The sequence below is a fragment of the Lampetra planeri genome, chromosome 30 (genome assembly GCF_965212315.1).
Source record: "Lampetra planeri chromosome 30, kcLamPlan1.2.h2, whole genome shotgun sequence".
Lineage (NCBI taxonomy): Eukaryota > Metazoa > Chordata > Hyperoartia > Petromyzontiformes > Petromyzontidae > Lampetra > Lampetra planeri.
Window position 1 is genome coordinate 11,721,409 of NC_136136.1, and position 22,069 is coordinate 11,743,477.

The 22,069-nt window shown below is 50.8% G+C and overlaps 1 protein-coding gene across 3 annotated transcripts in view; it reads right to left on the reverse strand.

Annotated features, from left to right (window-relative positions):
- LOC144728983 (gephyrin-like) overlaps window positions 1-22,069 on the reverse strand; it is a 69,731-nt gene that overhangs the window by 36,336 nt on the left and 11,326 nt on the right. For all 3 annotated transcript variants that reach the window (XM_078608790.1, XM_078608792.1, XM_078608791.1), the window contains exons 3-9: window positions 10,769-10,826; window positions 9,374-9,466; window positions 9,181-9,275; window positions 8,426-8,492; window positions 5,471-5,743; window positions 3,581-3,661; window positions 2,519-2,653 (exon numbers count right to left, since the gene is read on the reverse strand). In XM_078608790.1, coding sequence (XP_078464916.1) covers window positions 2,519-2,653; window positions 3,581-3,661; window positions 5,471-5,743; window positions 8,426-8,492; window positions 9,181-9,275; window positions 9,374-9,466; window positions 10,769-10,826 — 802 coding nt within the window. The remainder of the gene's footprint in view (window positions 1-2,518; window positions 2,654-3,580; window positions 3,662-5,470; window positions 5,744-8,425; window positions 8,493-9,180; window positions 9,276-9,373; window positions 9,467-10,768; window positions 10,827-22,069) is intronic.

The following is a 22,069-nucleotide window of genomic DNA, read 5'->3' on the forward strand; positions in this document are numbered from 1 at the left end:
CATTTGCCCCATCCTTGCAGACTTGTGCCGAGTCACTTTATGATGCACAGGGACGGCTGCCGCGGGGGTGCCCATCGAACGTGTGAGATGAGATGGTGATGAAAGGGCGCTTTGAGATGCTCAAGTGTTAAAAAAGCACTGTACATAATATGAAAAATTTGAATGATTTTCTTTGATCAAAGCGGAGAATACGTCCGCAATCCTTTTACAAAAAAAAAATCATACAGAATAAGGAAATGCAACCTACATTTTTATTTTGATAGTTCCCGGGTTTTCTTTTTAGAAGGGGTCAAGCAGAGAGAAATGCTTGAATCAACGTTGTTCATAACAGCATCAGAAGCTGTTACCTCAGGTTTTTAAAAAAAAAAGCAAGCCATGAATTCCCTTCTATATTATTCTGCAACACCCTTCCTTTAAAAAAACACTCACTGCGGGAGTTGGCATTTAGACTCAATAACGAAACAATTATGGGTAAAGAAAGATCTCGCCAAGGTGATGCCTCTCCAACCAGTGATTTCACCTCCGGGCATTTCGACGGCAAATCCTGAGGCCTTCTAAGTCGCTGCCAGGTCCACGTGCCAGTTCCCTTGGGTTAGACCCAGGGGGACGGCACCCTGCGGCACCGGAGCCGCTAAGCAGCTCTTTAAAACGACTGCTTCGTGACAGTTATTTATTACGGACCCAGCGTCTCTTATTTACACGCACTGCGGCTTTTGAAGTATTGAGTCTTTTTGTTTTACTGAATTCGAAAATAAATGCCTCTTCTTGTTATTCTGCTTGCCACCGACCCCTGGGTTAGCTGCTCAGGAGGCCCCAACGATGCCCACGCTGACCTGTTCTGCACAGAGAGCGAGCCTGCTTGCAGGGGTTGAACCGCTTTCCCCGACCCCTCACTCTCTTCCCTGCTGTCTGATTGCGTGACTCTAGAGCTATTTTAGATCCTCCTCCCGAGGGCAGGAGAAGCATCCCTTTGGTGAGATCTTTCCTTACCCATAATAAGTTTTATGGATTTTAATGGCTTTCATTTTTTTCGTGAATTCCAAATAATAATCTGTTAAAAACGGGTGATGGACATGAGGAAGAGGTTTAACTTGGCCATGGAAGCAACAGCATCTGGACATCTGCACTGCATCTTGGCTCTGCTGCATGCAACTGGAAGCCAAAAGGTCCCTAGCCAAGCGCACCTGACCACGAACTAAAACCACGGAAGAACCCCAAAATAACCAAACACTTAAAACTAAAAAGTGCACACGTTGCTCACTTTGACTTCAATAATTAATGCTTCCACCACTCGCGCTCTAATCCCTGTCTGCTCTGCTTTATGGCCAAGTTAAGAGGAGCGCTCTGCTTGGTGCTGCGTGTGGCAGGGAGGTGCCTTGCCCCATCTCGTGCGCTCATTGCTGTGCTCCACGGCTGTGATCCAGCACTGTGGAGCCGAGGGTTGGTGGGTCACGTACGTTTGTAAAAACTACCCACGCGTGTCAAGGTCGCCATCTACTGGATTTCCGGGTTAAGGCAGTACAGCAAGTGGGTTAATTTCCATCTGTACGTGGGTTGAATATTACCTCCACCTCCCACATCCCTCCCACCACACATGGTTTTCTCTGGGTACTCCGGTTTTCTCCCCACATGTATAAATACTGATTCGCGGAGTTGGCCAAACAAGCCCGATATAGGACCGCAGATCTTCGGCGTCTGCCCTACGTCCCATCTGCCTCCAGGTTACCCGCACCTCCGCGCGTAAACTGCGCGCGTTACAAATTCTACAGCGTTCTGAGATGCAATTCCAATGCCTCCGTTACAGACGACACTTATATTGCACACACATGAGAACATGTACACACAACATACATGCATGTACGCACAATACGTACATCCGCGCACGTTGATATATTACCCGATGTGTACACACATGTAAGTGGTATTCGCCAGCACGTACAACATGATATTCCAACCTATAAAATATCAAACTGCGAACATATCTCAAGATACCGTTTGGAAGCAGGGGGGACATACATTGTGGAGAGAGTGGCGACGTGTCGCGGTGAGCGTGTGAGGAGGGATGAGGGAGCGCTACGATGCACCGTGGACACCGTACAAACACCTTTTCACAGGCTGCAGCACCTGGTGTTAAACTCAGCTCTGCATTTAGCAATGCAAGTCACTCCCCATCCATCTATCGCCAAGATCTCGGTGTCAATGCAGAGACACGTGCACTGGCCCTTAGTTTCCGCTTAAGTCATCTCCTGATTTCCCATAAATTTTAAATGTGCCGACGCACGACGGTACACCGTGCCGGCTCGTCTCCCAACACTCCCCACTCGCGCACAAACCGGCGCCACTCCCCGGGACGTCAGAAGCTCAAAGTGACGCTCGTTCCGTAGATAGGACGCGGCGGTGAGCATGGGTCTCCGCTGCAGCACTACGAGGTGGCGATACCGCACCGCTACAGGGACAAATTCCACCGTCGTGTATGCTGCATGCGGAAATGAAGAGTAATGGACATTACCAGGCTTACTTTGGGGGTGGGACAGGAAGCGGTGGAGAGGCGCGAGGTGGAGTGAGCGCGCGGGGACTCAGACGGGGTTGTGCTCAGCGACGCACTGTCCCTGGGAAACACCTGGACCCCTCTTGAGATGATGGACTCGGGGATCTGTGCACGGCGCCACACACAGAAATGGTCACTATCAAAGACAAACTGAAGAAAATCCATCTCCTTTAACAGGGAGTTTTAGCGTCCAATATCATTCGTAATAGATTTTTTTTCTGGTTAGGCCACATAGTGACATGGGCACAATCTCCTTTGTCGTAAATCCCTCCACCATCCGAAATAGCCAAACAAATTAAATTGTCATGAGTAAAAGCCTTCAAGGCGCCAATGACTGTTGTTGTTAAGCAACAAGCAAGGTACTCTAATGAGGAAATCATAGCTTCGATCCAATAGGTGGGGGAAATTCCTGATTGCAGTGGCAGGGGCGAGTCTATCCAACGGACAACCACTTTTGACTTCCCCACAAATCGGTACTGATTTTATCGACACTGGAGGGATGAGGGGCTGAGTGAATCATCAACCAGGATTTGAACTCGCAGCCTTTCTGATTTCGAGCTGCTCGCTCTGCTTGCTAAGCCGTTTGGCTGGTTTGAGATGGCGTCCCGTCCCGCTGCCGACATTCCCTGCAAAATTAATGCCCCTTACGAGCAGACTGCGCGTATCGCACGGCACGGTGAGCAGCGCACCGCAATCTTCGCCGCTTCCCCGTCACGCACAACCCCTCCGCTAAACTCGACCGCTGGGCAACTCCAAGGGAACCGCACAGAGAGACGCGCAGACCCTGACCTCCCCGCGCCACCGAGCTCCCGTTTACCACCCGTCCGGCTTTGACCCGTTCAAGTCCGGGAACTGACATCTGCGTTTTGGTGGCAGAAATCGATTTGTGCCGAGATCTGGTGACTATATAGTTGACCGAGATATCTTAAATATGACGTGTACACTGCGTGGAGGAGTTTTGTACTGTAGTTGCGTCGTCAGTGCTCGCGTTGCTTTGGCTGAGGAATGATGTTTTTAACGAACGACGTGGACCTGTTTGCGGACGGCACAACCCGACGGCTGTTCGACGCCCCAGAAGAACGGGGCAACGTCACTCCGCGCCTTCAGGGGGACCTTCAGAGCATTAGGGGGAAATGGGCAGAAGAGGACACCGGGTAAAACACCAATGGGACACTGAACACATCGACAAGAAATATCCACGTTCTACCCAACCTACTCACCGTCAGGGTCAAGTAAACACGCTAACAAATGGAGAGGTCGCAGTTATGCTGTAATATGAGTGATATCATTTCTCACATTTGAAGCAGGCAGTTTTATATGACAGTAAAGGTTTGTCAAGACTGCTGGTGATTAACGAATTAAGTATGCAAGCAATACGCATTCTTTCCATATCTATCTCTCCAAGGATCCTGGGGGCACATAATATCAGATATGTAAAGGAGGTGGATGGTCTGCTCATTTAATTTGTTACTTATATTCTCCACAATGACGCATTTCATGAGTGTGCGTTAGAATCTATATATTCACACCAATTAAAAAAATTACACAGCTTCACACCACAATTAATTTTCTGATTTTAACTTACTGGATTCCAATCGACGCATGCCGCTAAATCTACATATTCAAACCACAGCAGATTCTACAGGTCCTTACCACAGCAAATTCTGTATATTCACCTCACAGTGAGTCGTACATCTCACCGCTGTAGATTCATTATGCGGCTTATCACCCACCTACTGCAGCAGGGAAGAGGCGAGCACACACGCTCACCTGGAGTGCCGTTAGGCTAAGGGAAGGCAATAAAACTACACGTGACAAAACTATACAAAACAGATGAAACGAAAAAGATTCCATTCTTGATTAATTGTGGTGTTGGATCGCTGCAGCCCTGCACCATACCACAGACCTTCTCCGCTGGACCCTGGCACCACTCAGCAGTGATGGTTGAGCACCCAAACACGGCAGTAGACCCCGAAGCCACCTGTTTGTTTATACGCTTAGGGTCGCTTTTTCTTTCGCGCTGTGTTTTTTATTTTATTCCGATTGGGCTCTTGACATCTTGTCACTAGATAGCGGCCATTTAGAACTCTCGCGGAGCACTGCATCACCGCGTGTGTTAGAGAACAGCTCAATGGAAGTAGATATCACAGAACTACTTCGAAGCCCCCCTTTCAAATGACTTTTTTTATCCACACACTAAGGAGCATATTTAATGTGCCCCAAGAAGAGTTGAACTATTTTGGCATTGTAAGATCAAAACCATTGTTTGTACGTCCTTTTGAGCTCTGGATGGCCAAGATCTCAAGATCATGATGTCATCATAACGCCACCATCACCTCACCAAGGCTTTATACCCTCTGCAAGACACTGCGGCTGCCGCACGGGAGACACGCCGCCATCTCCAAGATATGCCCCGATAGTCTCCCGCCATCTACTCGTTTGGCCTTTCCCTTGGTCTCCGCACTCGTGAAGACCGCTCCGATGCTCGTCGTTTGACAAAATTGGCCCTCACCCACCCCGCTCACGTGCCACCCAGCCTCTTCACAATCGGTGTTCGTGTTTCCGAACGAATACATGACAAGTGCTCGCCACAAATGAAGCAAACAGCTTGCTGATCTCGTTAAGGAGCACAAACCATCACGTGAACTCTGGCAGCTTTTGGCTGGCTGTCGAATAAAGACGGCCACCGCATTGCGCGATTTCAGATGCGCTTCTGCAGCCATCTGGAACGCTCTTCCATCCTATGTTAGGAAGCCACTGGAAACATGCACTTTTAAATCTATATCGAAAACTAATTTCTTCAGAACTGCTTTTTGTGTTCAGTTTGTTGTCCTTCCTCCGCACCACTGATTCGCACGGTTGGCTCCGTACGGCGCGGAAGAAGTTCAAAACACGTGCATTGTACGATCGCACGGAGCGAACCTTGCCGGTGATGACTGACGAGGTGTTCTGCGAGGAAGAGCTGTCCTCGGTCGAGGAGACACCGCTGTCCTTCTTCCCCTCCTCCTCGTCCTCGCACTGGATGCCCCGGTCCACGGTGAAGCGCTGGCCGGGGAGGCCGGGAGGTGGGGTGGGAGGAGGAGGCGGTGACGGCAGGTTGTCCAGCTCGGGATGCGACCCCTTGCCCTTCACCATCGCGTCGCGCAGCAGGTCGACGGCGTGCGGCAGAGCCGGCAGGATGAACTGGAAGCACTCCTGTCGAGCGCGTCGTCGAACAACATCACGGGGGGGGGGGGGCACATCCGGCGAGTAAATCGCACGGCTCAAACAACCACCGTTAACCCGTTTCCCGTTCCGATAACGCACGTTTAGGGCATCAGTTTTTCTTCCGGTTCCTTTCCGATGACGTCTGTGTATGCGTCCGTCATCAGAATAAAATCAGAAGAAAAAATAAAATAATTGTATCGGTACTGAGGCTCCCACAAGGCCATGCGGGGAGGGAGTGTGGCACAGTTTTGCACCAGCTATCTTAGAGTGCGGTCGTGTCGCCACAGTTCTTTGCGGTGAGTACAATGTCTTATAAAAACAACGGCGCTACGCCTCTCCAGATAAAATTTACGCCGAGCCACTTGCTCGTTCCAGAGGTGAACGGGACACCCACCCTGAAACTCGTCTCAGAACAGGAAAGGGTCACATCACACGCCAAGTAAAAATTGTATTCATACGACGATGAGGAAAATGCGTCTTGCCATTTTGTGGTTTTGTGGTTAGTTTCAAAAGGTCTCATTTTGAGTTTTATTTGTATTATTTTGAAAGACATGACCAGCTGTTTTTATTTAATAAATAAAAAATTCCACCGGACAATCCCTCGAGATGGACGCATCTCATTTGCAAGGGAGTCCAGGGTGCCGATAGACACGCACATTGCAAACGCGTCACGACACGTTTACGTGCATTACATCTCCCTCATATGGTGTGCATTCGTACAGAATCAGAATCTTTATTTATCCTGGAGAAGGCCGGTGAGCTTCAAATCTCCTTTCACAGATGCCTAGAAGTAATATACGAGTGATATAATGTAACGAAAACCACACCCAAAAACATTAATTAATACATAATTAGATGATACACACCAACGGTAAATATAGAATGTTCCCTCGCTGTAGTGGTTGCAAATGTTGTGCAAGTCTAAACTAAAGATGGGAATAAGTTAAGTCTGGGAGAGTGTTCCATGTTTAAGCAATTCAAATGTTCTACTGTATGCAACATATTCTCAAATCGTACGTGGCTGCCTGTGGTGTAGCGGGTTTGAGAAAATGGAAGTGTCAAAGCGAAAAAACCTTGAGCAACTTGTCAATCAATGCTTCCGTCACAGACCAGCTCATCACCTGAGGGGTCCGCCCCACTCACGGTGTGGATTGAATTTGTGGGGACAAATTATTCCGGTGAAAACGCTGCTCAAATCAATCTTTTCACAACTCAATCGGCATTCAGAGGGCTCTTCAGAGGTGGGGGCACTGGGCAGAGCCGACGGTGGAGCTCGGATCCAACTGGCATTCTCATCGGGGTTTGCCTGCCTTTCATCAGCGTCAGCATCACGCTCATAAAATATCCATGTTTTATCTTTTCAGCCCACGCTACACATCAGGGCACCTGTGTACCCAGCACCCCTTCTTGTGGGGCTTTCATGCAGCCAAAAATATTAAAGTTCAAGAGTGAAATGTATTTAGTTTAACCAGGTGAGAACTCAAGAGACAAAGATATTCCCATTTTCAAGAGTGGCCTGGCTTACCAAAACGACAAAATCAAATGATGTAAACACAGAAACGAAACAAACACAGAAATCAGAGCAAAAAAAACAATCGAGTACATTAGAAATTACAGTAAAAAAACGTGTTCCAAAAAAAAAAAATGCACAAACATTATTGATATTAAATCCATTTCCAACGACAAAAGCTGACTGAACAAATCGTGCGGCCGACCGATGCGATGCGCAACGTGCCCATGTGCAATTTCACCGCGCCCATGTGCGATTTCAGTGTTTCACCGTACCCACATGCGATTTCACCATGCCCACGTACGATTTCATCACGCCCATGTGCAATTTCAGATGTGTCCACGTGTGATCTGACCACGTTCCTCGCTACCACCTAACCCGCGCCCACTAATCTGACCTTAATGTCCCCATATCCACCTTCATAATTTATCTGCCCAAAGGAGGAGTCCAGCTCCCTGTCCTCTCTCATAAATCTTTGCACAACGGGGCAGTTGCTGGTTCGATTCAGCTGCCCTCATAATTTAAACCCTTCACCTCCCCGGTTCACGGTTTACACTCTCTCCCAGTGTTTACATCAGAGAGGCACCTGTCATCCTTGATATGTAATTTATTTTGTGAGTCTTCTCTTGGCAGCATTAATTAACCATATATTATATATATAGTTGTAAATGTTTGGTAGTTTGCTTATTAACATCTTGGCCATGTACCTCTATTATTCATTAAACATTTGCGTACACTTGAAGCGGTAAATGTCGTAAAGCTACTGAGTGGCTTGACACCCAAAAACAATACCGATCATAACTGTGAGTGTGTTGTGGGTGCTACATTGCAATGGGTGATGCATTTATATTGGTGACCATCATTGTTCAAATGTTTATTTTTCTATTTTTAGCCATTAATTTATTTAACCTAGAAAACGCCTCGAGATGGAACATCTCGTTTGCAAGCATGGTGCTCCGGGACTTCGATTGACACACGCACAGTGATCGCACGACGAGCCTCATCGAAATACGCTCCACATCGATGGTAACGCAGTATGGGTTGGGTCCACCATTATAAATGTGCACAGCCCGAGCGCTCGTGTGAATCGCCACTTCATGTGAGCAGAATGAACCCGTCGCCAGGTCCACGTGAACTCTGCCAAAATAAAGACGGCTCACCTGAGACCCTTTCTTGCTTCCTGGCAGGTTAATAATCAAGGTCTTTCCTCGAATTCCACAAACAGGGCTAAAATGTAAAAAAAACACAGGAATATTTCAAAAATAAGCCAACCCAATGCATAGTACGCACATGAACAGTCTGTGAGGTATAACGTTGTTGCTTCATTCCTTATACTGATTAATAATTAAACAAAAGCTGAGTCAGGTGACACGGTTATTCTAACTTTTATTTGGACTTCATGGATGTTGTTCTTAAGATACTTGGCACAGTTCCAAACGAAACGTCGGATCTGATTGCTGACTTTGATTGTGACATTTGCCCTGCAACTCAGCAGTGAGCTGAAGCAATGAAAGTCGTGTGGGGCTGAGCGATTGCACAAGCGGCACATTTTTATTTGTTTGCCTACACCAGGTCGGAGGGGTCTGACAACCCAGAATTTGCCAGATCAAAGTGGCCTTACCCAAAACATCAACTGTGAATCATATCACTGTGAAGACCTACACGTTAAGTTCATAATTAAAAACGCTTAATATTAAGGATTGATCTTTTTGAATCCTCTTGTCCATACTCGCCAGCAAGTTTAAGAGGTTTGCAGTGCAAAAAACATGACACGTGCTTCGAATGGACACATATTTTTGCGAAAAATATCTTGTTTACGAAAGTCTCAATGTTTAATTTACTGCACAATTCGAGAATTTTCCTCCGTCAATCTCAGCAGCGATGACAACGAGAATGCATCTCAGGCATGCGTTACCGTGAGAGCATTGCCAGCGGGGTGACATTGAGAGATCCCATCAGCATCGCCAAGGCCATTCCCGGGGCCTCCCGTTCTATCACGTCCCTTGTTGCCTGTGCGGGGGAAACATACAAAAAGAAAAGATCCCTGTGTAGCCTCCGCGGCCTCTCGGGGCATGTGCAGCACCGGCGAAGTGGAATGGAGGCGTCACCTCTGGCGTGACGTCGCGGGGAGCGAACCCCGTGCCTCCGGACGTGAGCACGAGGTTGAGCTCCTTGTCGTCGCACCACTCCAGCAGGCTCTCCTGCAGCACCAGGCGAGATGGAGAGAGGGGGAAGGGAGAGGAAGGAGAGAGCTATCCGGCCACAGCTCACGACGGAGAGAGAGCGGTCACTCGGCCCGGAGCCACAGTGCCCGCCCACCGGCAAACTCGATCGCTCGCGTTAGTCGGTGCGCCAGTTCTACAATTCTTTTGATATTATTTTAATTGTTGTCGAGTTCACCGAGCAGCAGCGTGGACGTTTACAAATATAAGCCGTTTGCGGGGCGGTGATACGGCCCAGCGGTAGTGCGTTTGCCGCTTGTTGCAGAGGTTCGCGGTGTGAAATCGGCAGGCTTCTCCGGTTAATACTTCGGTGGTGTAACAACCGTAATGTGTGTGCCATCTATCTATGACACCATTTTGCCAGTATAAAAATGATGAAAAAATAAAAATAATTGGCTTTACCCTTCCTGGCAATAAAACACACCAAACAGATACCCACACATACTTGTGGCAAAACACTCCAAACAAACATGCTCTGATAATAATATATTGTCTTTGAAACTGATTGGGGGGGGGGTGGTACGTGCCCCCCCCAATGATCCGGGGACTCTATGAGATGATAGGACAATAGTCTGAGTCTATAATTGGCAGTTATAGGTGACTCACAGAATTGTGCGCAGTTGCGTATACAGTACACGACTTCCCTGAAGGCATACCTTCAGCGAGCGCGATGCCAATCTCATACGGTTCGAATTCGACCCTCGATCGATGGCTGTGCCATCGCCGCACACGCGTCGAATAAAAAGCAAGGGACAAGTCCTTACGAACAACTGCTATCATTTTCATTGCTGGAGGGGTTGCCCCCCCTACCTGAAAATCCATTGCCTACACCAGGGGTCGGCAACCAAAATAACAAGAAGAGCCATTTCTTTCCAATTCGGTACAAAATTCAGTATTTCAAGAGCCGCAATGCATCTGAGTACATACTGTACATACGTACATATTGTCAAGAAGCAGCCCGTAAAGAGCCGCATGCGGCTCCGGAGCCGTAGGTTGCCGACCCCTGGCCTACACCAATGCACCATCTGCTTCAAAGTGGACATTAAAAATCCCCAGATGCCACGGTCCAAATTTGTAACATTAAAAAAAATGTCGCAACGCAATCGTCGCTCTCTGTTGCAAAAACCTGCCAAAATCCTCCTGGAAAAGAGGTCTTGAGACTCAGTGAGGCTTTCCTGGGTGAACAAGCGCAATGACAGCATTAGCATTCACTCACAACATCGCAACGGTGTAGCACAGTGGGAGCGGTTTCGGAGTGACGGGGCAAATGTGAACCCTCACCTTGATGTCCTCCATCTCCTCAGGAACAATCTTGTAGGCCGACACAATTCCCCCGAGCCTGCGGCGAACACACGTACGCATGAACACGAGCACGTGTGAACACGAGGATGAGTGAACGCGAGAAAGAGTGAACGTGAGGAAGAGTGAACACAAGCACCAGCACACCGGGCGCGTGCCCACACAGCTACTCGCAGCTCGGTACTCGAACTGCCACGACGACGAACATCTGCCTCTGTCCCGACGTGACAAAGACTCAATTCATTCACCAACATGAACACTGTGACCTTAAAGAGAATATATCAACGTATGGTTGGTACACCGGTGGTGCGCAGTACAAAACATTTAAATGTTCGCGATAATTATTTATTTTCCGTGATTTTCAGCCCCAGTAAAAAAATCTTGCTGGTGCGTCAAAATCAGTTCTCGTGATGCCGAAGCGGTCAGAATACGAACGTTACAGGAGCAGCTGAAAACGAAGCTGCACAGTCTGTTAGCGTATAGCGGTGTAATGGGTTCCGGAGACACTTGTAGAGGTAACTTCTTTATTATAATCCAACACTCCAACAGTCCTGATACTCTGTTACAGCCTAGGTACACAGCCTAGGTACACAGCCTAGATACACTACTCTGGCTACGCTCTGGAACTCGCCCTCACAAGGTCGTAAAGCCGGGAGTTCCAGAGTCCCACCACTGGCCCTCACATCGTCCCAGGGTCCTGAGATGGCTGGTCTTGGGTCTTGAGCTACAACTGGCCCCGATCGTCCAGGGAGCTGCCCTTTTATGCCTCGTCCCCAACGAGGGGTGGGGTTGTGTGCGCCCCCAGATATGCCACAGAGCACACACAGCCCCCCCCCCGATGGTGGCGCCAAGGGGCTTAAGCGTCTGGGTTGCCTGGGAACCTAGCGCCTGGCGCCAAGGGGCTTAAGCGTCTGGGTTGCCTAGGGTCCCAGAGCCCCCAGCAGCCCCTCCCCTCTTATGTCACTACAGCGGCACCCAGCCTGATAATTGGCTGGCTCCGTGTTGCAAAGGCAGCAAGATTTGACTCCTCATGCCCAGACTTGGTCGGACGATTCCTCGATTCATTTTCTGAATCGTTTCTTGGCGGACGGTGGCATCAAAAGATAACGACTCGTCGTGGTGTCACCACCACCGCACATTTGAATGGGAAAGCGGCTGCTGCATCTCAGGGCAACTTCTGAGGGAGAGTCTGCAGCTCACTCGAGGGCAACAAAGCGACATCGTCAGACTGGTTTTTGAGGACCGTTGTGTTGTGATGCTGCACCTGTGTACCGCCAGTGCATCCATATGTAATAATTCTCCGGAGACGGATTCGGAATCGGTCTTCTTTATTTTCACTTCACGGTACACTTGTTCCCACACGCTCCGTTGCTGGCAGACAACGGAGAGCGGCAGACTCCCACAACTCCCACCGCGCACGTGGCACCCGGAGCCCCGTTCGCGCGTGGCTCTCACCCCGTTCAGTTCCCCGTCTCCTCTCGATCATCCCTCTCTCCTCCCTCTTAATCCCTTCGTCACGTGGTCCCCCCAGCCAATCCTCCATGGGCAATCTCGACCGTTCTCGATGGTTCCCTGTCACTCCCGGGACCACGCCTCTTATCCGGATCCCCATTAGCTGGGGCCCCAATGGCTGGGCCAATCACCCCTGATGACATGCCGTGATCACGCCGGCCCCACGCTCCCTATCTCGACTCTTATTGGCTACAAGCAGGACCGGCAAGCCAATCCCCCACGTGAACCCACTATAGCTGTTATTACATCACCCCCCCCCCGGTGAAAAAAAGTAGCCGTCTCGGCTGGGAAAGGGTGATAAACCAATTCCGAACACATTATTAGGGCACCAAGGTGCATTTAACGATACGAGGGTGAACCGGCGTCCCTGCGCCCAACAACATTTAAAAAAGTCACCCATACAACAAGAATCACCACATACATTAGGGCGCCCCTGCAGCGCAGTAACAACAGGGAAATAAACGAACGATCAAACGTTAACGAAACGGAAGAGATTTCGACCGCGTACGCGACGCGGGACCCCCTCCGCTTCCAGCGCATGATCCCCTTGCTTCCGGATGGACAGGAGGTGGTAGGCTCGAAGAAGAAGTAGGTTGTTGATGCTCGGTCACGTCCAGGGCAGGTCTCATTGGAGGGGGGGCGGCTGCAGATGAACAGAACCTGTTCATCTGCAGGAGGCACAACACAGTCCCCCTTGGGATCAATGGATGTGACAATCGGCGTGGTCGGCTCGACGGAACCCGGCAGGTCAACTAGTGGGGATGAAGGGCCGACACGCGCGTCAACATAGGGTTTAAGCCGTGAGGAGTGGACATACCACCGCCGATTTTCGTACTGAACACGGATACTCTGCAAGTTCCGAACATCCACTAGTGTCACAGGCCCTCGCCACGGCCTGTGCAGCTTGGGGGATGTGCCCGCCGGTACCTGGGGGCAGTGGAGCCACGCCCGGTCCCCCACTGACCAAGACATGTGAGTATGCGATTGACGCGCATAACGTTCGTTCCTTGCCTGAGCACGGGCCGTCGCACACCGGGCAGCCTCTCGCGCCTCCGTCACTCGTTCAAGCGAGTCACGCACGTGGTCAGGCAAGGAACGGGACGGTCACTTACTCGGCTCACCCAATTGCACATCGATGGGTGGAACATTTTCACGGCCATACATCAAAAAGAATGGCGAGTATCCCGTGGACGTGTGTGGAACCATGCGGTAAGCCGCTAAGACGCCTGGTATGTGCAGGTCCCAATCGGTTTGCTTTTCACTGACCGTGTGACAAAGCATAGCCGAGAGGGTGCGGTTGAATCGTTCCACCATACCATCTGTTTGTGGGTGGTAAGGAGAAGTGCGAATTTTCTTCGTACCCAACGCGTCACAAACTTCCTTAAGCAATTTGGAAGAGAAATTCCGCCCTTGATCTGTGAGCAGCCTCTCAGGTGCCCCCTTATCCATGACATACCCGTTCAAGAAAGCGTCGGTAATGGATGCTGCCGTCTGGTCGGGCAGAGGCCAGGCCATCGGCCATCGAGAAAAATATTCCACCCCGACGAGAAGGTATTTATTGCCCCTCGCCGACGGGGGAAACGGGCCCAGAATATCGAGAGCAACCAATTCGTTAATGCGGGACACCTCAATGGAACGTAACGGTGGTACATAGGGGTTCCGAGGCGGCTTCCTCTTTGCACAGTCCTGGCATGAGCGAATAAAGTCCTTGACGTCTGCCGTCATACCGGCCCAAAAGAAATCCTTCTGCAGCGCGGCCAAAGTCTTTTGGACACCGAGGTGCATCAACTTATCAGCGTGCAGAGCACGAAGCAGGTCGTAGCGAAGCGAAGTAGGCACCACCAAGCGTGGTCGGTCAGACAACCCGTCAGTACACATTAACAATCCCGACTTGCCTCGGAACATCTGCCATTTCCAACCCGCCAATTGAGATTTTTGTTTCCCTATCAATTTCCGTAGCGGAGACAGCGAGGCATCAGCCTCCTGCTCACATAGCCAGACCGCGTGTGGTAGCCGTAAGATATCATCCGTGTCCACCGACCCTTGCTGGTCGTCCTCCTTCGCTTTCGCCCCTGCATCCTCATCCGCTATCGCCCCCATAACCGGACAAGGCGAGGTGGCTGGTGCCGCACAGCGGTGCGTGCCCGTCAGGCAAGTGCACTGAGGAAGGGGCGGCAGCCGTGAGAGCGCGTCAGCGTTCGTGTGACGGGTCCCCTTCCTGTATGTAATATCAAAGGAAAATTCCTGTAGCGATTCCAACCACCTAGCCAATTGGCCTGACGGTTGATCTAATTTCAAGGAGTATTGTAAAGCCGCATGATCTGAGCGAACTAGGAATTTCCGTCCATACAGGTACGGCCGGTACAATCGGACAAAGTGAACAATTGCCAAAAGTTCCCGTCTTGTCACACAATAGCGTGTTTCCGCAGGGGACAAAACCCGGCTGCCGTACGCCACTACTCGCTCTACCCCGTCCTTACGTTGCGACAAAACGGCCCCAATGCCGATATCACTAGCATCCGTATCGAGGATGAACGGCTGTGAGAAATCTGGGTAATCCAGCGTTGGCGCCGTGGCGAGGTGGTCCCGAAGTGCCATAAAAGATTTTTCCTCTTCCGCTCCCCATTTAAACCTTTGATTTTTGCCAGTCAAAACGTGTAATGGCTTTGCCAACGTCGCAACATTTTTAACGAAGCGGCGATAATAGGAAGCGAACCCAATAAACCGCCGAACATCTCCCACCGAAGTGGGTGTGGGCCACTCTCGTACACATTTCGTTTTCAGAGGGTCAGTGGATACGCCGTCCGAACTGACAATATGACCCAAGTAACGGACAGAGTGTTGCAGAAGGTGGCATTTTTTAGGTTTAAATTTAAGGTCAGCCGTACGCATTCTTTGAAAAACCGCCTCTAGACGTTGGAGGTGTTCTTCGAACGTGCGGCTGAAAACAATTATATCGTCAAGATATATGAGGCACGTTTCCCACTGCAGTCCCGTCAACACCAATTCCATGAGCCGCTGAAACGTCGCCGGTGCCGCATTCAAGCCCATAGGCAACCGATTAAATTCAAAGAGACCTTGCGGCGTGCGGAACGCCGTTTTCGCCTTCGACTCATCGTCGAGGGGAAGCTGCCAGAACCCCGAGGACAGGTCAAGGGTGGAAAAAAACTTAGCACCCGATAAAGCGTCCAACGAATCATCCATCCTCGGTAAGGGGTATGCATCTGCCACCGAAACTTTGTTTAACCGGCGGAAATCAACAGAAAATCTTGTACCACCATCTTTCTTCTTTACCAGAACGACGGGCGCGGCCCAAGGGCTGTTGGACGGCGAAATGATGTCCGCCGCCAACAATTCATTTACCGCTCCGCGCACGTGATCCCTTTCCGCCGGGCTCATGCGATGAGGGTGCATACAGATGGGAGGCGTCGCACCGGTGTCAATATGGTGCGACAAAAGCGACGTGCGGCCGAGGTCCAAATCATTTTTACTGAAAACATCAGTGTACTGTATCAATAATGAACGCAGGGCGTTCCTTTGTTCGTTCGACAAGGAAGAATTTTCTCCGCACAAATCAGCGATCCAACGTTCTTGAGAGCGATCGTGTGGGGGCTGCATTGCAAGAGGCGAAGTCGGTAGTGGCGTGAGCCAACACCGACCCCTCCGGAACAATAACGTGGTCAGGTCCCCCATTTAACACCTGTATAAAAGGTGCTTGACCCGGTCGCACGATCGTTTGTGCCGCCGCTAAAGAAAAGGATTTAGATGCCGAATTCGATGGGGATAGCAGCACGCCTTCTGCACCCTTCCCCATTCGAAGGGGTTTACGATAACGCAACGGTATTAGCATCTGTGCTCCCGGTGGTACTTCTACCGTAGCAGCAACAACGGCAGTAACTGCGTCACTTGCAGGCGCGCTGGCCAGCAAGGAAGGCAGGAACGCCATTCGACGACCCCCCGGCATTTCCAAACAGTCCTGGTCGACTCGTATTTTCAGCGGCATCCGACGCAGGAAATCAGTACCGAGTAAGCATGGAACAGCTAGCGAGCGAGAGATCAATACAGGTCCTGCGGCGGTAATATTCCCGATAGTGATGCTCACATCTGTCTGGCCACAGATACCCATGCTTCCCCCATTCGCGGCGACACACGCATCATTAACCTTACGTATCTGCGACGCAGGGATGGACAACAAATGAAAAATAACATCAGAAATGATGGTGGCCGACGCGCCCGTGTCCACCAAGATGCGCACATCAACGCCGTCGATGGTACCGCGTACCGTCGACGAGCCCGAAGCCGCAGCTACAACCCTGCGAGCCAATTTTTTCCACTGCGTAGCAGAGCGCGTAACTGTAGCGGGGGAAGTAAATTTTTCCTGAGGAGTGTGAGAATGAGTGCGAATGGATGGGTGATGTGACAGGACCTGCCGGGTGTCCGATGTGTGCCGACTCGCCCGAGGTTGTTGCGACTCCGCAGTAGGTGGAGGAGATGGAGGTCCCCTCGTCGGAGGAGGCGACAGTAGAGGTCGACAGCGGCAGTCACGGGCGAAATGGCCCCGTCTGCCGCACTTGAAGCACGCCGCCGACGTCGGCCGGCGGTCGGACGACCCGGCCCTTGCACGCGGACGGCCCATGTAGTTGCCACGCTGGTCGCGCAGCCGCCGTCCCGGAATCCCGTGCGAAACAGCAGCAGCCAGCATGTCGTCGTCGCCCGAGTCGTCGGAGCAGTGGACCACCAGTCGTGGAGACCACCCCAAAGGTGGCCCGTCGATCTCTGGTTTCCCCGTCCACGCCGCCATCTGGTCCCAACGCCTGATATTAAATTTTGCATCCAGGCAGCGCGCCACCCATCGCGATGTAAGTGGTTCGTGGCCGCAAACTGGCAGCGAAATCTTGAGTTCCTGAGCCAACTCCAGCATACGGGAGAGGATGAGAGGATCCAAATGGTCGGCCGTCGCGTCGGGGTAGGCAGCCATGGCCAGCGCCATCAACGCCCCACGATAGGCCAACGGCGATTCCTCCGATGCTCGGCGACGTAACATAAATTTTATGGTGGCCGACGTCGGTGGGTCATAGAATTCCGCCATCTCCGCGAACGCGTCCCGCAGTGTCTTCTTCTTGGCCGCCGGGATGGAACGGAAGACCCCCAGAGAAACATCGTCGAGCAGTGTAGGTAGCGCTCCCAGCGCTTCATCCTCCGTCCAATTGACGGATCTAAAAGCCGATTCAAAGCGCCATGTGAAAGCACTCCAATCACCCCCGGCGATGAATTCTTTGATTTGTGGAAGGCGATGCCCGCGGTGGCAAGCGCGCGCCGCGGGCGTCTCCGACTGACGTTCCCGCTCTCCACCCGTATCAGGCAAAATGGCGGCCGGCGGCCGCGTGGCGGTAGGCGCGCCCAAAATGGCGGCCGACGGCTCCGGCGCAGCCGCTCCACCCAGAATGACGGCGTCCTCCCGCGTAGCAGAAGGAATGGCGGACGCAGGTTTTATTTCACCGGACTCCTTCCCGCGGCGTCCAGTTGATCGGCAATCTGGCGGCCCGCGGCTGGTGAGGATGCCACCGCGGTCACCAGACTAAGCAGAATGGCGCGTAATGCTCCGCCATCAGCCGCCACTCGCCTTTTGTTCCTGCAGCGGTCGCATCTTCCGTCGGTCGACGCTGAGAGACGTCGAGAAGTACATTTTCAGCAGGCGGCATAGGGGCTGTAGGTTCTTTTTTCTGGGGTGCTTGGACATCTTGACGATCGTCCAAACAGTCGCAGAAGTACTTCTGACACCAATGTAATAATTCTCCGGAGACGGATTCGGAATCGGTCTTCTTTATTTTCACTTCACGGTACACTTGTTCCCACACGCTCCGTTGCTGGCAGACAACGGAGAGCGGCAGACTCCCACAACTCCCACCGTGCACGTGGCACCCGGAGCCCCGTTCGCGCGTGGCTCTCACCCCGTTCAGTTCCCCGTCTCCTCTCGATCATCCCTCTCTCCTCCCTCTTAATCCCTTCGTCACGTGGTCCCCCCAGCCAATCCTCCATGGGCAATCTCGACCGTTCTCGATGGTTCCCTGTCACTCCCGGGACCACGCCTCTTATCCGGATCCCCATTAGCTGGGGCCCCAATGGCTGGGCCAATCACCCCTGATGACATGCCGTGATCACGCCGGCCCCACGCTCCCTATCTCGACCCTTATTGGCTACAAGCAGGACCGGCAAGCCAATCCCCCACGTGAACCCACTATAGCTGTTATTACACATATACTGGGTGTACAGGTGATGTTTTAAGAAAAGGCCATTCCTCATAGCGCATAGAGAGGGATGGAACACATGACAGTTTGAGATTGCATCCCACACAATCCCTCCGATGTCGTTATTGAATACCCTTCACTCAACAACATTATTGGACACAATTTGCATTCTGACGTGAAGAAACACGATGCATAATTACTAATTTATTCACAGAGTGCACTGGGATCGCATGCATCAGCCTCGTGTAATCTACCTTTCAGATGACTTGCGTACGCATTGCAGTAAGGCAGAAACAAAGTAATATTCTCTGTGAGAATGTAAACTGTCATCCACCAGCCAAGGTGCGCGTTGATTAAATTTAACTTATTAAAATATTTCACCTGGAAAATCCCTTGAGAGGGAACGTGTTGTATGCAAGAGGTGCAGTGGATGCGGGTTGATGCACGCATAGCAAACAAGTCAGGGACACGTGTGCACGCAATTTTATGTTTATTTTGTGATGAATCAGGTCCTGTGGGTTTCCAGTTGAAGGAAAATTACTCATAGCATTGCTGCCCAATTTGGAAGTCACAAAGTCACGCTGGTAACCAAGGTCGATTGAAGCCTATCTACAGTGACCTGTCACTGCCAGCAGGTACCACATTGACAACACCTAATGAGGTGGCTCATTCGTAATTTGTTTTTAATATCTTTCCAAAATGCCATGTTAAATACCAATTACAAACGTATGTTTGTATTTTTTCATATAGTCTATGCTAAAGATAAACGCACATATTTTACAAGTATGAATTATCATGAATAATTAATGTGTATGGCAATGGAATCCTTGTGTTACGTGTTACGTGATCATGTTTTATTTTTACGTGGTTATTTGTGCATATTTTATCTCACAATCGTTGCAGTGGTGGCGCCGCAGCCTGTAATGCAGCACCGTGGAGACAGCGTGGGTTGGGGATCATTGCACGAATGCTGTGAAACTCCTTTCCCGTGGCTGTAAACGGGCGCCACGGTTTCTAGAAGATGTTAACTACCTCGCCTGTTATACAGGAGGTCGTGGGTTCAATCCCAACCCTGACGCCTTTTGTATATTTGGAGTTTGCATGTCTCTGTCCCCGTGGTCGCGTGGATTTTTTTCAGGGTCATTCCTCCATATTTAGAATCAACGTGCATTCGGAGTATTTGGCTCCTATAAATTTCCATGCGATAAGCCACTTCCTTGAGCTATCATTTGTGGCCAGGTCACTTCTGGAAAAGAGCTATATAGCTTGGTGGGCCTTACCTGCTAAAATACACATTGTGTAGTTTAGTTTAAGTAACGTATGGTTTGTCACATAAACAAAACATGCCAATTCATTACTCGTACAGCACACCAGTTGGAGAGTAAACCCACAACATTTACAAAATTATAACTGTTGTGAGTTTACTCTCCAATACACCGGTGTACTGTACTAGTGTAATGCGAGCGTAAATGGGGTTGTTGCTGGGCTCGGGTCCAATCACACGGCCCGGGGTATTGGGGGGCGGAGCCTGGTCTGCGGGGTGTGTGGGAGGGGCCACCGTTCACCTCGGCTCCAATGGGAGGCGAGGTGAATGGGGGCGGAGCCAGCGGGGTAGTATGGGAAGGCCGGATCTGAGGATCCGGAAAGGGAGGAGTCAGGGTCACATGGGGGGAATGTATATAAGTGGGAGCCCGGAAGAGATCAGGCCAGTCGGGGAAGTTAAGAGGCTGAGCCACGTTGTGTGGTGAGGAAAGATCTGCACCATCGGCCAAGTAGCCGAAGGACCTCAGCACGCCGTCGGCCAGCGGTGTGCGGAGTGCGGGAATAGAGGAGCTAACGGAGGAGCGTGCAGAGCACGCGAGAGAGAGGGAGAGAGCGTGCGTGGCACGCGAGAGGGAGTGTGCGCGGGGCGCGCGCGAGACGACACTGGTCCAAGAGGAGGCCAGTGGGGGGTGCGGAGAAGAACCTAAATAAAAGACAAGCAGAGACCAGCAGTGCCTGACGGAGTCTTTTATTACACTAGTGTAGTAACTAACTCGGAGACGATAAGACTTTGAGGCAATTCTTTTATTTAACGAGCACCATCGGATTATACACAGCCTATGTGGGTACAGACACTACAGTCACTCGCCTATACACAACTCTACGTGGGTTGCTAGCCTATACACAACACTAACCCCCTAACACTGACGGCGCTGAACCGAGACAGCCAACAACGATCTAGCAGCGCAATATCGAGTGGAGACGACAGCGACGATGGCGACGAGCCGACAGCGACGATGGCGACGATCTTGAACAGCACGACGGGCATCCCACTCCTGCAACAGCCACGAGGTCCCTCACAGGGGCCATTCTTATACTCTCAGCATGGCCCCGCTCCGCCCTGGCCACGCCCCCTTTCTGGAACATACTAGAGTTCCCAAGGCATCCCAATGGGCCCCCCTCTGTGACCTTTCCCCGAGATGTCCCCCTCTCGTGTCTATCGTGGCCTGCTGACTTCAATACTGCCGTACACTGCAGTTCACCTTTTTCGCCAGCAGCCAGCACTATACCACTATACTAGTAACGAATTGGCTGTGTCGGGTGGTGACAGGTTTAACGACACATTTATATTTACGCAATCTAACCCAAAAACCTCTTATGGATAATATTGGTCGCAAAAGGCTACGTGTTAAACGAAGCTTGAGGAATAAAGGCACACACAACTCATTGGTTCCAAACTCTACTGATACCTCTCCCATGCTCTGCTCTCCCGTCTGACTCCACTCCCTCGTCGTCACGTTGTTGCATGACATTCATTACATCTCTCTTTTTGACATCAAACAACAACGGTCACTGCATCGTGCGCTTTCAGATGCGCTTCTACAGCCATCTGGAACACTCTTCCTTCTGATATTAGGAAGCTACGGGAGCTATGCACTTTCAAATCTAGATTGACAAACTCTTTATTTTATAATAGTTTTTTGTGTTTAGTTTGTTATCCTTCCTCCGCAACTCCAATTAGCACGATTGGCTCCGTACGATCTGACAGAAGTTCACCATACATACATAATCATAAAAAACATCAACGTTAAATATAAGCAACCCTAAGTAACTAAGTAATATGAGGGAGCACCATCGCAGTGCTTTCATTTATTAAATGTAACTTTATATTTAAAACTTAAACACATTCACAGGAATAATCGAGTGCTTGAGGGAGTGTGAATGTATGGTGTAAGCACCACGCGAATGGCACTGTAACAGAACAGGGGTGGAACTACCCTCGCTCTAATGCTGATGGTACTTTGAGATGCCCCCATACTTATCAAGGAGGCACAGTCCATTCACCGGCCACCCAGCTCTCGTGCTGGTTATGGGTGCCTCATTGGTGTGTGGCCGAGGCATTCCTGCTGGCATCACCTCTGCTAAAGTGCTGGACAGCTGCTGACCAACAGGACCGGGCCTGCCTTGCAAGGACGCCCGTCGCAGTAAACACTTCCCTGGGCTTGCAATGAGGGGACCAGTGTCCTCTACCATGCCTTCA